This window comes from Hydra viridissima, unplaced genomic scaffold (genome assembly GCF_058129835.1).
Source record: "Hydra viridissima isolate aposymbiotic clone 2 unplaced genomic scaffold, HvirCarnegie_v1 scaffold_2, whole genome shotgun sequence".
In the NCBI taxonomy this organism is placed as follows: domain Eukaryota; kingdom Metazoa; phylum Cnidaria; class Hydrozoa; order Anthoathecata; family Hydridae; genus Hydra; species Hydra viridissima.
Genome location: NW_028324301.1, coordinates 1,044,687 through 1,062,336, shown reverse-complemented (window position 1 = coordinate 1,062,336; position 17,650 = coordinate 1,044,687). Strand labels below are relative to the sequence as shown.

At 28.1% G+C, this 17,650-nt stretch overlaps 1 protein-coding gene across 4 annotated transcripts in view; it reads right to left on the bottom strand.

The window, feature by feature from the left end:
• The window catches only part of LOC145182790 (otoferlin-like), a 38,185-nt gene extending 22,006 nt beyond the window's left edge, over window positions 1-16,179 (bottom strand). The window contains exons 1-17 of one of the 4 annotated variants that reach the window (XM_090079614.1): window positions 15,750-16,179; window positions 15,496-15,554; window positions 12,229-12,317; window positions 11,789-11,888; window positions 9,738-9,892; window positions 8,932-8,992; window positions 8,680-8,811; window positions 6,377-6,439; window positions 6,164-6,217; window positions 2,710-2,740; window positions 2,154-2,212; window positions 1,759-1,809; window positions 1,623-1,660; window positions 830-918; window positions 366-412; window positions 230-280; window positions 21-89 (exon numbers count right to left, since the gene is read on the bottom strand). In XM_090079614.1, coding sequence (XP_089935740.1) covers window positions 21-89; window positions 230-280; window positions 366-412; window positions 830-918; window positions 1,623-1,660; window positions 1,759-1,809; window positions 2,154-2,212; window positions 2,710-2,740; window positions 6,164-6,217; window positions 6,377-6,439; window positions 8,680-8,811; window positions 8,932-8,992; window positions 9,738-9,892; window positions 11,789-11,888; window positions 12,229-12,317; window positions 15,496-15,554; window positions 15,750-15,828 — 1,227 coding nt within the window. In that variant the 5' untranslated portion in view covers window positions 15,829-16,179. Of the gene's footprint in view, window positions 1-20; window positions 90-229; window positions 281-365; window positions 413-829; window positions 919-1,622; window positions 1,661-1,758; window positions 1,810-2,153; window positions 2,213-2,709; window positions 2,741-6,163; window positions 6,218-6,376; window positions 6,440-8,679; window positions 8,812-8,931; window positions 8,993-9,737; window positions 9,893-11,788; window positions 11,889-12,228; window positions 12,318-15,495; window positions 15,694-15,749 lie in introns of those variants that run through there. The other 3 variants (XM_090079615.1, XM_090079616.1, XM_090079617.1) reach the window with 3 other exon arrangements.
• Window positions 16,180-17,650: the final 1,471 nt, after the last annotated feature.

Sequence of the window (17,650 nt, the reverse complement as noted above, 5' to 3'; positions counted from 1 at the left end):
AATTTAAAAAAACAACTTACAAACTCAGTGAATGTAATTAAAGTGTTAAACTCTGGTTGATATGTGTTTTTCATCACAGGTGTTTTTGCCTAAATGCAGTATTCACAAGCTCTTGTACATATGTCAAAAAATGCTCAAGCAAAGACAATTCTAAGTAACGAATTAATAATTTAAATTATTTAATGAAATATTGAAGAAAATCTAAATAAATTAATAAAAAAGAATTTACCGTTAATCCAGCAAATGTAACCTCAACAAAAGGGTCAGCCATATCAGATAACTTAACATAAAGCAATGAAAAAAAAATTACAAATCAGAGAAAACTAAAAAAAAAAAAAAAAAAAAAAAATTGATTGAAAGCAAACCTTGTTTGTAAAAGCCTTTTTAACATTTGCCAGTAGATTGGTATTCACTAAATCAGAAAAATTTCATTATCATTATTTTGTCAAATACTTTTATAAAGTGCTTTTTTTTTTAATGTGCAAAAACCCAATAGAAAGTATTTCCATATATTTTATAAATATTACATATTTACACAATTATTATATAAATATTTACACACAAATAGTTTTTCTGAAAGCAGACAAAAAAAAAAAGAGAATTTTTTGATCAATTTAAATATCATTTGAAGTTAATAACTTTTTAACAATCCTTTTAATTTTTTAATAATTTTTCCGAAATCTCAAAATGTAAAATAAACCAATAATTATAAGAAATTCCTTTTTTTTTTCTTTCAGAATTTTTTTTTTTCCTTCTGTCATTTTAACCATTAAAAATACCTTTAAAAAAGATTTCTACAAAACAACAAAATTTCAAAAACATTTCATACTTTGAGGGATTCCATCTGCTGCAAATATTTTAATCTGATATTGATGGACTGGTCGAAATGGATTCACTTTTGGCGGAAGAATTAAATTTCTGTAATATAAAAAAAAAGTGAAAAAATTACATCATTCTGCATGTGAGTATAAGTTTTTAAAGTTAAATGGTCAAAAGTGCTTTTTACAAATTCAAAATTTTTAAATTTTGGGGGGAAGAGAAGAGTTCATTAAATGTGCAGTGAATTTTGCATAAACCTGCAAATTAACTTTCTTCTCAAATGAAGTTCCAAATTATCTCAAGGTCATTTTAAAAAAATGACCTTGAGAGAAAACTCAGGGAACTGTGACAACCTGGACTAAATCAACTTTGGGAGTGTCTGCCAACATGAGTGAGATTGCAGACATGTTGGAGTGATATTAAACCAAAAGCTTGTAGTAAGAATGCCAAAAAGTTTTGACGCTGTTCACAAAAACATTTAAATTCTTTATTTATGTTCAATTTTTTATGTTTTTGTATAAAAATTTATTATTTACTTTGATAAAATATATAAGCAATCAAATCATAACAATATAAGATATTTAAATTACTCAGGTGTAAGATGTTAAAAACATTCTGGTTTCATTCTAAACCTGAAGTTTAGAAATTCTGTGGATAGTAAAAAAAAAATTTTCACTGGTTAGCTAAGTTTGGTTGTTAAATATCTAAAGTTAATATCAAAACACAAATCGATAATAAACTCAAAAATATGTAAATTACAAGTTTATTGTTTTAAAAAAAAAAAGACAAAATATTTGTCTTACTGATCAATTTCTAAGTCATCTTTTCTTGGAGGAGGATCCTAGAGAGTAAAATTTTTAAATTTACAAAAATTTTAATATTTATTTTAAGTTAAATACTTTCTAAAATGTCAATTAATCCGTGTTTACAGGAAATTACCTTGACAACATCGCCTTTAGTGAACATCTGCAAATCAACTCGTATATAACCCTAAAAAAATACCAACAAAGAAAAAACTCAACAAAGAAAACATATTTTGAAATTAGTTTCTAAGAAAGCATAAACTTTGAAAATAATTTTTGCAAGCCTGTGATTATGAGAGAAAAATTGAAAAAGTGAAATGAGGAAGAAGAGAATTAAATGAGGAAGAAAAGACTGAAATGAGGAAGAAGAGAATGAAATAAGAAAGAAGAGAATAAAATGAGGAAGAAAAGAATGAAATTGAAAATTGAGGAAACTATCAATTTTTTTTTTTTTTTTAACATCCATTTAATATATAAATTTTTATTTAAAAAAAAAACGAACTTTCGAATCAACATAAAATATAAATTAACCTTTATTTCAGTAGTAGAACCATCAAGCAGAGGAACATATTTGCTAAAGAAGGAATGATCTGAAAAGAGTGATTTACAAACTTGATTTATAGAACTATAAAAATAGTTTTTCCAATTGTTTCCCCAAATCTCAGAATGAAAAATCAACTAATAATCTCAAAAATATATTTAGCATAAAACAGAATTGAATACGTTGTATTCTAATTTAAAATATGTTTTATATACAATCCTACATAATTAGTTAAAATTAAAGGTTTACACAAATACTTTTAAATATATGGGAAACTTTAATTAAACTTCAACAAGAGACTCAATCTGAAAACAAGTTTTTTATTTAGTTTTATAAACAAAGAAATACTTCATTTACTAATTGTTTTTGTTTTATTTGTTTTTAAAAAGGAATTATTATTTGAGTTAAAATTTTTTCAAGATTTTATTGATTTCTTCATTGCAAAATGTTTAAACAAGTGCAAAAAACACTAAAAAAAACAAAAACTTAGTGTGACATCTTTAAAATCAATTAACTATAAATAAGAGTTATCAGAGAAAATCTTACCAGGCTGGTTGTAAACATACCATAAGTCACACTATGAAATAAAATCCATACATTACACCTTCAGTATGATATCAAACTGCAGTATGATATCAAACTTTTAGTATGATATCAAACTATATTAATATTTCATGTAACATAACTTGAAAAAAAATAATTTTTTTTTCTAGATGCTGTAGATTCCAAAGCATATATGAAAAAAAAAAGTATATATGGGATATGTATAAAAGCAATCTAGCACACATACTTATACATAATTTTCATTTTAGCAGGTTTTGTTTTTATCCTTCATTATTTTGTCCTATTTTAACAATAAATGGATTTTAGCTTTACATAGTTTATGATTTAGTTAAAGTCTCTAAAAAAATTGCAAATATATTTGATATTTAAAACATTGAGGTTTTGAGGAATAGCTTTGATAAGGCTCAATTTAAAATCAATTAGTTACATGTATCCAAAATAATTTTAACAATACATCAGTTTAACATTTTGATAATAATTAAATAAAAGTTAAGGATATGAAAATGTTTATGTTTAAGATTTATTTTTGATGGTTTTTCTCAAAAAATCTGTAGAACAGAAACAGATCAAGTGTTTAAGTCCTGAAGTACTTAGACTAACATTTTCTTCAATCAATTGTAAATTGACCTTATTGAATAAGTACTGGACCTTATTGAATAACGACTAAGTAGAACAAAATGTCTGCAGTGAGAAAGAAGCAAATTTCTTTAGTTCTTTTAAGGTTCCTTTGAGTTTATTAGTTGAATAACTTTTTAATGTTTGAATTTTTATCTGTTATCTGTATAATGTTTGAATCTTATCTGTTATCTGATATCTGCAAAATTGATTTCTGTTCTATCTTGTTCTTAAATTTCAAAATGTCACTTTTATAAGGTTTTTCAGGTGATTTGAAAGATATAAAGAAATGTCTTTAAAAAAACAACTAAACAATTATGTGGTAGGTTTAAAAATTTTAACTTTTACTAAATATACAGCTGTTAGAAATCTGACACTTAGATAAAGGTTGCCCTAAAATGACAATTTTTGTACTAAAGTGGCAAAATGTTGATAGGAGTGTTAGTATTTGTGGTTGCATTAATTGCAGAAATATGATTGTAAATTCAATAAATTCTTTTGAAATTGTTGTACACAAATGCATGCCTGCAAAAACAAATGAATATATTTTAAAAATGAAAAGAAAATAGTATGTAGATTTTGTATTACATTTACATTTGAAAATAAAATGTATAAAGTGATAAATGAGATTGAAACAGATTTTAAGAACATAATACAATATACTTATAGGAAATATATAACAATACGGTTAATTAAAACTTTGTTTGATATTCTTTGGAATAGATGAAGGTGCTTAGAGAAGTCTTAGCATAAATAAAATGAAATTTCTTCTTACAGTTTCTTCAATTCATTTTCATTTTAATTTTAGCTCTTTAAATTTTTCTAACTGGTTTTTCCCAATTGGGCTCATAAATTGTTTAAATCTGGTGATTATGGAGCATATGAGGGGTGTTATAGAGCAGCAATTGGTTCACAATGCATGCTATATGCTTTGGATTATCATCTTGCTGGAGGTAAAACCATTTCTACAATTCAAGTTTTTGTACTCTTTAAAATGTTCAAATATATTTCTTTTGTCATAATTTGATGAATAAGTACCAAATTTCTAACACCATTGGTCGCCATACATCCTCACACTATCACATCACCTCAAATACAACATCACCCCAAATTTTGCAGTTTTATTTCAAAATAATATGCAACACATATGTAAAATTAAAATATATGAACAGGAAAATGGAAACCAAATTTTTCAATGCCTTTGGAATTTGTTTTTAAAAAAAGTACACTGTCATTTCCCAGAAAAAATACACCACTTGATGCAACTACTATCAACAAACAAAAAAAAAGAGGCCAAATAGACATTTTAAGGCCAATTAGCAAAACTAGTTCTTTAATTATGTTAATCTGTCTGACAACAGACTGGAGAAATATTTATTATTATCTGTCAAAGAAGTTGCTTTGTCTGAAAAAAATTCATAAATATTAATTTTTTAAAATCAAACCACAGCTTGTTGGTCTGATGAAATTTTTTGTAAATAAAAATGGTTCCTAAGGGACCAAAGAGATAGTAAATTTATTTTGAGGCCAATAATCATGAAAGAAGTCTCCCAGTGGAAAATGTTTTGGAAAAAAAGCGTTACTTGAATGTTAAATAATCAATAAATCAGCAATCATGCAAAATATTTGCATGAAATTTTATCTACTTATAAACATAGGTATTAGTTACAAATCTACCAATTTTTATGTGGATACTGCCTGTAGGTGGGATTTAATAAACATTTCCTAACCTTTTGTAGCATGAAAACAGTAGTTTTAACAATTTCAAAGTTAATTTAATTTTTTGCAGACATCATAGCTGGATTTTAAAGTTTGATTTTCTGGACAGTAGAATGTGTTTACTTTCACCCAATGTAGACAGCACTTTCACGCAATGTAGATTGTACTTTTGGGTCAGCTCAAAGGGCACTTATCCCTAATTTTGATAACAGTGCTGCTGTTTCACTTTTTGATTTGACATTCTTTGGTTTAAGTGCCTTATTTTCTTCTCCAAACTCCAAAACTTTTTTTCAAACTTTTTTTCTCAGTTGTCAGAGAAACAAGCAAGGTTCCAAAATTCAATTGGCTTATGTACAAATGCTTTAGCAAACTCTAGGCTTTTAAGCCCTTTTACACAACTAATACAAAATTTTGATTTGTTTAAGTATGAAATGATTATCTAAATAAACTAATTTCACATAAATTGCTTAGGAACATATAATTTAGCTTAAAACTATAGAATAAGGTAATTCTACAGTAACAATTTTGTAATTCCCTGATATAAATCTTATGAATGTGAGCTTTATATTCACTTTTTTCTATACCTTTATTGTATTACATTGTCAAAATCTGTTCATTTTTCACTGTATACACATTTTTTTCAGATAATAAATGTTAATGCAAAAACTAGACACTATTTTCTTTTCATTTTTATATAAAGCATGTCTTTGTGTTCAACAATTTTGAAAAAATATTTTGAATATACAAACATTTAATTTCACCACTCTATCTTTGGTTAATAATTGAAACTGAGAAATTTCTATTTTCAAATTTTTGGTTTTTCTATATGTACTATGTTAAAATTTGAATTACTTGATACATTTCTTGATCAGCCTTTATTTGTAAATACACCAAATGTTGTTATATTTGCATAAAAAATCTATGTTCATATCACAGGCTTCTTACTCTAAAAAACCCTCACATTCACAACCCTCCATTCTTGGTGTTCCTGATGATTACTATATCAATTTCACTATAACAATTTTACTATAACAATTTTCATGATTGTGATGATCTTGTAGATGCCCAATAAAATAAAATAAAAAAAACTAAAAAAACTTACCTTAAACAAGCCTATTATGGAGCCATCTGATAAAATAGTTTTACCCGTGAATACCTAGCAAATAAGATAAAAATATTTATACTTAAAAAAATATTAATATTAAAAAAGTTAGAAAAAAAGAAAGTTAGAAAAAAATTATTCTAATGAAAGCTTATTAAAAAATTGTTAATAAAAGTTTACTTTCATTTTCTAAACTTTAAAATGAAAAATTACCTCCAGCAGCAATATTGAATCAAGTATCTCTTGATCTGAACATTTGAAATCAAAAACAAACAACTAAAATATAGAAATTCCACAGCTGTAATAAAAAATCGCATTTCGCAGTACAAAATTTTCATATAAGCTGCAAACTTAATAAAATCACAACTTACATGAGAAACTTTTAAAAGATTTTATTTCAGAACAAAGTAAGTTTAGGGAAAGTCTGTACTGAAAAAACCATGCATTGAAATAATTAGTACCTTAAGAGACACTCTTTACAAATTATTTTCACAACAAAAAATTCTTCTTAGCCAATAAATGTTTATTGTGAATACCAAAACATAAAAAACTACAACATAATTTTTTGAAATCAAAAGCAATTTTTTAGCTATAAAACTTTCTAATGCTATGGAAAAGAGTAATTTATAGGTTATTCATTTTAACACTTGTACGATGATTGTTTTTCTGATTGTAAGTTCTACGCAATCAACTTATGACGTGAAAGAGAAAGAAAGACATATTTAGCTTAGTTAACAAATTGAGAGATGTAACATGGCAAGCTAGTTGGAATGAAGCTGAAGATAACATTTTTTACATTCTAAAAAGTTTTTTTTAAGAAATTTGAATTCTATGAAAGTTTTATTGTTAAATAAATTAAATAAATTAAATAAATTGCCATGAAATACAAACAGTAGTTTTAAAGACTTATTTAAAAATCTTCTCAAGAATATTGCTTATGAGACTATAAAAACTCAAGAACATTCAAGTTAATTTGATTATTAAAATGCTATATTATTTTACTCGAGAATTTTACTTTATATATATTAAATGTTAAACACATCAAAAGTATATAAGAAAAATATTCTGGTAAAAATCTGGTAATTTCTAATGAAAAATTTTTTCCCTAATGTTAATATAAAGATTACTTTCTGATTTTAGATTTTTAGATTTTAACCTTCTACTTTAAACCTTAAATATAACTAAAATACAACAGCTAGATATGGTAGGTGGAGACAAGAATCTATGGTTCAACAACTAGAAATGTTAGGAGGGGAGAAGGATCTATGATTCAAGCTGTTGAAGACATTCAGAATAAAATTCTAAGTGAGAGGAATGCAACGAATAAACAGATCCATTTTAGATAAGAAAATTGTGTAAGCTTGACAGTCAGTGAATGATGAGTTTCAAAGGCATATTCTATAAGCTCAATGAAGGATTTCAATGAAGGAAGAGAACAGTTATTCAAAGAATACATTTACTAGCAGGGAAAGATTGTCTGACCTAATTTCTAAAATGTAACCCAGATTTGTCACTTCAAAAACCTGAAGCCGCATCTATTAGACATGTCTGCTTTTAACTGGCACAATCTTAAGATATGTTCAGTAATAATGTTGTACCTTTGTAAAAAAAGATTAGGCTTTAATTACACCAAATATGAAATGTAAATGAAACAGGAATGACAGCAGCTCTTATTCAAGAACATGTGATTGTCAAAAAAGAAGAGTGGCAGATATCAGCAAGTATAATCTCTGAACAAGGCACACTAGGTGCCTTTTATAGAACTTGTATTGAGCTTGTATACTTGGAAGATAAGTAAATAATTGATAACTTGAAAATATTAATTGCGATAACTTGAATCCCGATAAATTGTCAGATGAAGATTTCTACTTGAGTGAGGTTTTTTAAATCATTTTATTTTTAACATTTAAAATTTCATGTGACAAAATATAATTCCTGTTAGGCAATTACAAGAACCCTTCTATCTTCAAGGATCAACCTCTGAGCTTATGATGTCATGTATATTTATCTGCCTTCAGCAGAGAAAAGTTGCAGAATGCTCAATTTCTGTTTCACAAGCATCCAATGATCATCAAGTTCTATTATGATTTTTATATCTAACATACACATAGTCACAGAAATTATTCAATGCTGACCTAAAGTTAGAAAACAGCTGGAAAGCAGCTATTAATAGAGTGAAAAGGGAACTGTGAACCAGTGTTTTAACAGACACTCCTGTGATTTCATAATTTTTTAAATATTTTTTTGTTCATCAGACCAAAATGTTTACAAAAAATTTTTACCTTTTTTCTGTTTCATTGTTTGTTTTTTTTTTTTTTTTTTTTTTTGTTTTTTATTTGTAAAAGTTTTAATGGATTATTTATTTGATGTGGTTATTTCAAATCAAGAGTATTTTTTATAACATAACTGACTTAATCAAACTCAATAATGTTGGTGAATCGTGAAAGAAGAAGATAGGACTTCTGCTTTACCTTCAGCAACATTTTTGAGTTTTTAGTTTAAATTGCATCTTATACCTCATCCCAGTCTGGATTATTTGTTTGTTTTTTTATTGAGGTCTGCTTTTTTTGAACACCACACGTTATCAGTACAATAGGGTCTAATGATACACCTGCTAAATCTTTCCCTTGGATTATACGGAGTTGAACCTATATGAAAAATTGAAATAAGAAAAAAACAGAAAAAAAAAAAAAGTAAATTGTTTAAATTTTTAAAAGTTAAAAAATTTAAGCTTAATTTTCCAAATGTTTAAAAAAAAAAAACCCTACGATCCACTCAGAAATCACATTGTTGATGACTTTTGGGTGTTGAATTTTGGGATGGTAAATTCTAAAGGAGAGGAAAAATGAAATAAAATAACTGAAGAAACTACTTTAAAAGCATGCTGGTATGGTTTACTATACCAGCATGTATTTACTACATACTAAAGTTTTTTTTGTATACTTTTAACATTATTAGAGACCATTCAAGATTTTTAATAAATTCAAGATTTGATTTTTTAATGTAATTACTTAATTCAATCTTAAGAAAAACAATTTAATATGAGAGGAACAACTCATGTTAGAAATACTATTCAGTAGCTTTTTGTACATTTTCCTACACTCACAAATATGGCAGTAGAAACATGGCAGTAGAAGTAGTGGAACCTGAGGTCTTTTCCCTACTTAAATACTTTCACAGTTAATATTTTATATATAATATTTTAATATTTAACTAATCAAGAGTGCTATAAGCCTCTTTTTGTGTCAAGAAAAACTAAGAATTGCTAAAATCATGTTTAATTATTGAAATCTTGATCGTTGTTGTTGAAAATGAAGAACGGATAATGTGCTCCACAGCAATTAGCTTCTTTCAAGAAACATAATAAAATGTCATAAACCTTACAGTTCTCAATCAGTTATAGAAAGCAAATTAGAGCAAAACGAAAACTATAAATACATCATGCTAAGCTTTAAATGTTTCTTGTTAACTAATTATGTGATCTTAAAATTTCTTGCTGAATTTTCAAAGACTATTAAGAAGTAAATTACTACACAGTTGGTGTCTATAAAAATATTTAGTTTTAAAAACTTACTCTTTATCTTGTAATTGATTATCTTTTTGTTTAGCTGTTGAACTAGACAAAACACTTTTACCCATAATAGATTTTTCTTCAGATCTGGTATCAAAATCATACAAATTTCCTCCTGGTTCAGGTTTTCTGTATGTTACACTCATTCGTACTTCAGTCTGTTCAAAATACAAACTTAATAAATACAACTGTCTAATTGATTAAAGTTTAGTAATACAGTGGGTTGCATAAATATAGAGTCAGTTGGTTTTTAATATAATTTTTTTATGTTTTTTAAAAATTTAAAGCAAACAAAAAAGTTAATTTAAATTGTTTTAAACTTTATTAACAGTGCTATTATAAACAAAATAAGAAAAAAAATTATTTCAAGAAAAAAAATTTAAGATTTTTTATGAGAAATATATACAACTGTTAAAAAAGATAACAAAAAGCAGAGCAAAAATATAGAGTCAGGGTGAATTTTAGTATTTTGTATGAGCACCACGAACTTTCACAAATGCACAAACATGTCTAGGCATAGATTCAACTTGTCTGATGTATAATTCTCTTTGAAATTCTTTCCAAGGCTTTTCCAAGGCCTGCTGCAATTGCACAACACTGATTATGCTCTCTTTGACCAATCTCTTGTCTATCCAACCCCAAATGTTCTTAATGGGATTGAGATCTGGAGAACAAGCTGGCCAAGGCATGACCGTAATGTTTTTCTGATTAAGCCACTCTTTAACCAAGATCACAGTGTGAGCTGTTGCGCCATGGTGCTGAAAAATCCATTGTTGTTGTCTTCCGTAAAATGCTCAGGCTGTTGGTAAAAGTCTACTTTCGAGGGTCTCTTTGTAATTCTACCAGTTAATTCTGTTGTTATAAATGTTGTATGACCCTGTTCCTTTATGGGAGAAGCATCCCCATAATCTAAATGATCCTCCTCCGCCTTGTATCCTTGGTACATAAAAACACTCTTTGAACTTTTCACTAGCCAGTCTCTTGATAATTAATCTTGACTTGCAATTTATCACCTCAAAATTGGATTTATCGCTGAAAATTATTTTGGCCCAGTCTTCTACACACCAGTGAAGTCTTTCTCTACACCACTTTAATCTTTTTAGGCAATCTAAGACACACAAAAGTGTTTTTTAAGCAGCGAAATAGCAATCTAAGCCTTTCTTATCTAGGCATTTTCATACAGTCCATCTACTAACACTAACATTATCAGGCGTAATTGTGAACCCTTCAGCAAGTTCGCAGTAAGAAATTTTAGGATCTTGTCTAACCATTCGATAGAGAAAACTTTGGTCTCTTGAAATTAGCTTTAAAGGCCTACCAAGCATTGGTAAATCTTTGACATCATTATGTAGCTCGTGGTTTTTCAACACTGTTTGTACACATTTAAGCCAAACATTGCACATTTGAGTTATTTCTTGTTGGCTTTTTATTTTATCTTTTAGCAGACCTACAATTTGCCATTATACGTTGTCTGAAACAGCTTTTCTGCCCATTTTTGTCTTTTTATTTTAGCAAATAATTACCAATGCGAATAACTCAAGATATAAAAATGATAACTTAATTTTACTTTCGCAAGAACGTTTATATAGTTAGAAAGAAATCAACCACCAAATTTTAGACCATTTGGATAACATTTAATTGATATATTTTAACTTAAGACGCTTAATTTTAACTGACTCTATGTTTTTGCTACATTAGAAATACAGGTATGTTCTAATTGGATTAATATTTACTCAAGACTAGTAAATCTAACGAGTGCGAGTTATATACCATTCCATAGAGAATCAATTAATTAATACATTTAATACGGCTTTAATTGTATTAATTAGTTGGTTTCAAAGATAATTTTGAAAAAACAAAAATTTCGCATAAAAAAAGTAGTGACTATTTATGCAACCCACTGTAAATTTTTTTGGTGAATTGATTCAACTAAAATAGTATTGAATAAAGTAAAATAACATTTCCTGAAAAAAAAAGTATAACAACTTATTTAATAAAAATTAAACACCAGATAATCAGGTGATAGATGAGAAAATCAAAAAGTAAAAGAAAACCCTCAATATTGCATGCTTGATATCAATAAGGTTGTCGACAACTTCTGCACTACCTCCTTCAATAATAGTTGATAATGATAGTCGGTAAGCTCCAATTAATCTATAGAAATCATTCATATAACAATTTAACATGAGATCAGGTGTTAAGACAGCAATCATTAAGTAACGAAGCACAAACTTTAAATAAATTACAAAATTTACACTGATTATTCAAAATGATAAATATTTAAATTCTTTAGTAACTTTATCTTGATTTTATTACTTTCAAGCACTGACATTATATATATACATATATATAATGTCAGTGCTTTATATATATATATATATATATATATATATATATATATATATATATATATATATATATATATATATATATATATATATATATATATATATATATATATATATATATATATATATATATATATATAACATACCTATCTTGAAATATCTTATTACGATTATATAACCGTAATTCCAACCATTCCTCATTATCCAATGGTGTTTCCAAAGGCCAATAAAATTCCTTTAAAAAAACATCATTAAGAATTAACAACGTAATTTACAATATATTAGATTAGAAGAGAACCTAACATATTTAAAAAATATCTAAATGTTTGCTTCAAAACTTTAGAAAACTCTAATTAATTTTTAAAAAATAATTTGTAAACTTTTGACATGTAAATACATTAAATACAAAAGAAGCAATTGCTGCAGCTATATCCATAGAGGTTGCTACTTAACAATTACAATTTCTGCAACTCAATTTGGACAGCAGATATAAAACTATTTAAATATACTATACATACTGTATATACTATTTAGTATATACTGTGTTTAGCAGGCTGATATCTGCAATAAAATATAATATTAGGCATATTTTAAAACTATGTCATAATTTTTTTTCTAAAGAAATTGGATAAATGTAGAGAATGTAATAATGATGATAAATGGAGTGATGTAGAGGACGTTTAACAGACTATTAATAATGATAAAACTGTTAGTCTTTACTGAAGAAAAAAGAGAAAATTTTTTCACTTTATACAAAACAGAAAAAAAGTTTCTTTAAACAAACAACAAAAATATTTAAAACTAACGCAACAAATATTAGTGCAGATCTTCAGTATGAAAATGATTGACCAATAACAATTTAAATGAATAAGTTTACAGCTGTGCTTCAGCATATTTGATTAAAAGGCTTAGACCACCCAAATAAAAAAAGAAGATAAAGCAAATATTGAGACGATGTCTTAAATTAGTTTTTGCTCTCTTCAATTAAACTGTTAAGGATAACTAATTTATCAAATATTGTTAACTTGTTTATCTTCTATAAAAAAATTGCATAAAAATGGTCAATATTGACAGGTTTAGTCACATTTAAGAACTTTTATGAAATTTTGCACATAATAGATATAAAAGAATTGCAACAGCAAAATATTAAAAATATCAATTTTTATGAGAATAGCACCAGCTATACTTTAACTTTAAACAAGAAAGATTACATCCAATCTCATCCTGGATACTAAAGCCCCAATAAAGCCACCAACTGCAAGAACAGTTATAATTTGTCAAGTAAGAATAAATCAATCCTAAGGTAAAGTACCATGAACTTATGAAAAGTTTTTAAAAAACAATAGTGAAAAACTCTCTTTAAATTCAGTAAGAAACCATTTTACTAGATGTAGTTACAGCCATTAGAAAACCAATGCTGACTCCAAGAGATTAAGAGTGTAAAGAGGTCTAGTTTAATTTAAAAAGAATAGGTCTGTGCAATATCTATACAGATTAAACTAACCAATACATCCACATAAAGAAGTTGGAGAACTCTATAGTTTCATTAGAAGTCATGTTAGTTGATTGAATAAATGGTGGCAGTTCCAACAAGATGAAGCAACTTATTACACAGCTTGAGAAGTCAAATCATGGATGGAAGAAAATGAAATGTATTTAATGCCCCAGTCAGCTTAATTGACAGATTTTCACCCAATCAATTTTGTTTGAACTTGAATAAACAAAGAATTACCCAAGTAAATTGGGTAATTATGTATGTAATTATGTAATTATAGTATGTAAATTCAAGTTATATGTAAATTCAAGACACAGCATGAAACAAGAACTGAAAGTTATTAAGAGAGTTTCAATAATAATTTGCAAGATTAACATGGGTGTATATAAAAAAACATACACACATAAACACATACAAACATACATGCATACACATACATACACACATACATGCATACATACATACATACATACATACATACATACATACATACATACATACATACATACATACATACATACATACATACATACATACATACATACATACATACATATTCTAGGATCTAGGCAGCAGAATAACTGAAGCCAATTCAAATATTACCAGTTCATGTCTGGCAATATCTTCAAATTTCTCAACACTTGTCTACAGCTCATGGAGGATGACATGTAATTGTGAATGCACCATGGAATGATTTAAAGATTTTTTACAATCTGCTCAAGCACAAAGCTGTTCATCCTCTAATATCTGCTAATACAACATGTGCACTTATGAATCATCTGTGGTACCTGATAGAAGAGTTGGTACCTCTTACACTGTTCAGTGATAAGGTACCAATTACAGACCAATGTTTGCTGGCTATTGGGTGCTGGAATGAAGTCAATCAAAGACTTGTATCAACCAATGACCAGTTATGGAAAATATTCGAAGGCCAAAATTACCAGAGAGCATTAGACTTTCAATAACGTTAATTGACCTAACTAGAATAGACTTGTGGTTTATATCCTATATCCTCAGATTGGATTTAAAACTTTTGAAGGAAGCTACTAAAGACTGGTTAAGTTGTGCTTTATATCATTTATCATAACTAAATTTGTGTGCATTGAACATTGTTATTGACTGTGCTGAAAGATTAGTTAAGCTGAGCTCAGATTTTTTAGTAGAAGCCAAATCAAAAGAATATTATTAGAATGTGCTGCAAGTTGCTGAACAAGACTAAAAGTAGATGCCAAATTTGAGCAGCAAACACAAGAAAACTGAGAAATGACTGGTTAATCCAAAAATTTGGAGGTTAACAGTAATTAACAAGATTAATTTTATAATGTTTATCACTGTTCTTTAAAAAAGCAACATTAGCTTTAATTGAGCTCTAATACAGATTTGTTAGAAATATTTAGCTATTAACATTACTTGATATTGCACTGTATTTTCAATGATTCTTGAGTATTGAAAAAATGTCCAACATGGTGGGACACATAATGGACTTTCTACTAAAACACTATTAAACTTTATGGTTTTTCTGCATTTAGTGATAAGAAAAATAATATAATAGGGACAGAGGTTTTGGACATATTTTGCAAAATAGTGGGACAGATGATGCACCCTAACTGACACAAACATACACACATGTGTACACATGCATACACACATGTGTACACATGTGTACATATGCATACACATGCACACACATGTACACTTGTACACATGCATACACATGTACACTTGTACACATAAATATATACACATATGAATACACATACATACATACATACATACATACATACATACATACATACATACATACATACATACATACATACATACATACATACATACATACATACATACATACATACATACATACATACATACATACATACATGCGTACATACATATGATGCATGTATAAAATACATACCTCATTGAATAGAGCATCCCCTTGACAATTCTGTAATATATTAGAAGTTGCAGGAACACCTACAAGTTATTAACTATTTAAATATCTGGGATCTGACATTGAATAATAACATTAAGTGTACAGCCAGGTAGCAATAAATATTACTTGCCTTGGTACCAACCTTACCGTACTTAGAAGTGCTTATATAACTACCTGTTCATAAACTTAGAACCTCGAAAAAGGGTAATTTTTCAAAGTACATTAAAATATTGAACCTCTAAAAAAAAATCTGCAAAAGCGATCAGCTTTTCCTTTCAAACCAGTAATACCAATAAGGTTTACATCGAGGGACATAATGACAGTATCAACTTTTGTCTAATAATGCGACGCTTTGCAACAGTGTTTACCTACCGTCAGTTTTATTTATCAATAGAGACGATTTATTGCATTTTGTTGCTTTAGCGCTCGGCATTTCTATTCAATTTTAATTTTTTGGTAAGGCTTCACTAAAAACTAGTCAATTTTTAAATGTTTAAATGGCATTGGAAAAGAAATATCATTTAAGCATTTAAATAACTAGTTTTTAGTGCAGTTTTCTTTTTACACGCTATTTTAAATTCTCGAGCTAAACTTAACAAATTTGAATATTTAGTTCTGGGTAATTCCATACGAAATCACCCAAAATTAATATCTACCAAATTTTTTTAAAATATTGAATACTTGATGTACTGCTTGGAGTAAGGACTGAGTAAATGGAAAAATTGAAACCATGAACCTAAGCGGTTCTCAAGGTGCCGAAGAAAAGTTTATCCAATGAAGCCCGGTTTACAGAGTATTTGAAATAGTTTTTTTTTTTTTTCCAGAAAATTTTGAAAAAAAGTAAAAAATGTGTTGTTTACTGTAAAGTGGTCTAACTCCATATACACTCACTTTACTACTTTAGTGATTCATTTTAGTTTTGATTATCATTTAACAACATAGTAAAACCACCTGAGGGAATTTATTAGAAACTAGGAACAAGGCTGAAAAGTCCCGGGCCTAACAAAGAAAACACGGTTTTTTTTGTTCAAAATTAGCTTCATTCATCAACGTAATCTCCATCAAGAGCAACGCAATCATTCCAGTGCCGCTCTAACATTTCAATACCACTTTTGTAGAACGATTTATCTTTTGCTTCAAAATAGGCCTCAGTTTCAGGGATAACCTCTTCATTCGTGCGAAACTTCTTACCGCTGAGCATTTTTTTCAGGTCTGCAAACAGCCAATAGTCGCTGGGAGCCAAATCTGACGAATACGGTGGATGTGGGAGCATTTCGAAGTTCAATTTATGTAGTTTTGCCATTGTTTTGATTGACTTGTGACACGTCTAGATGAAACAAATTTTTTTTCTTTGCCATGTGCGGTCGTTTTTTTTCAATTTCGGCCTTCAAACGCTCCAATAACGCTATATAATATTCACTGTTGATGGTATTTCCTTTTTCAAGATAACCGATGAATATTACACCACGCACATCCAAAAATACCGAAGCCATAAACTTTCCAGCCGCTTGTTGTGCTTTCGGATGCTTTGGACGAGGTTCACCAGTTGCTATCCACTCAGATGACGATCGTTTTGATTCCGGAGTGAAGTGATGGATCCATGTTTCATCCATTACACATATCAACGCAAAAATTCCGGTTTGTTACGTTTGAACATGGCCAAACACTGCTCAGAATCATCAGCACGTTCTTGTTTTTGGTCAACAGTGAGCAAACCCGGCACAGAGCTTTCTCATAGTCAAATGCTCATGCAATGTAAAGCCAACACGTTCCTTTGATATATTTACGATGTCAGCTAACTCACGCAACTTCACTTTTTGATCATTCAAAACGATTTTGTGGATTTTTTTGATGTTTTCTGGTGTTACCGCCTCATTTGGACGTCCACTGCGTTCTGCATCATCAGTGTCTCTACGACCACGTTTGAAGTCAGCAAACCAACGTTTTATTGTTGTTTTTGATGGAGCGGAGTCACCATAACACTTTTCAAGACATTTCTTCTCTTGAACGGTAAGATCTTTTGGATCTTCTTTCAGATACTAAGCTTATATATTGTTATATTGTTGTATTACGATTAATAATTGTAAACTAAAAAAATAAATAAATAAATAAATAAATAAATAGCATGTTTCCATAA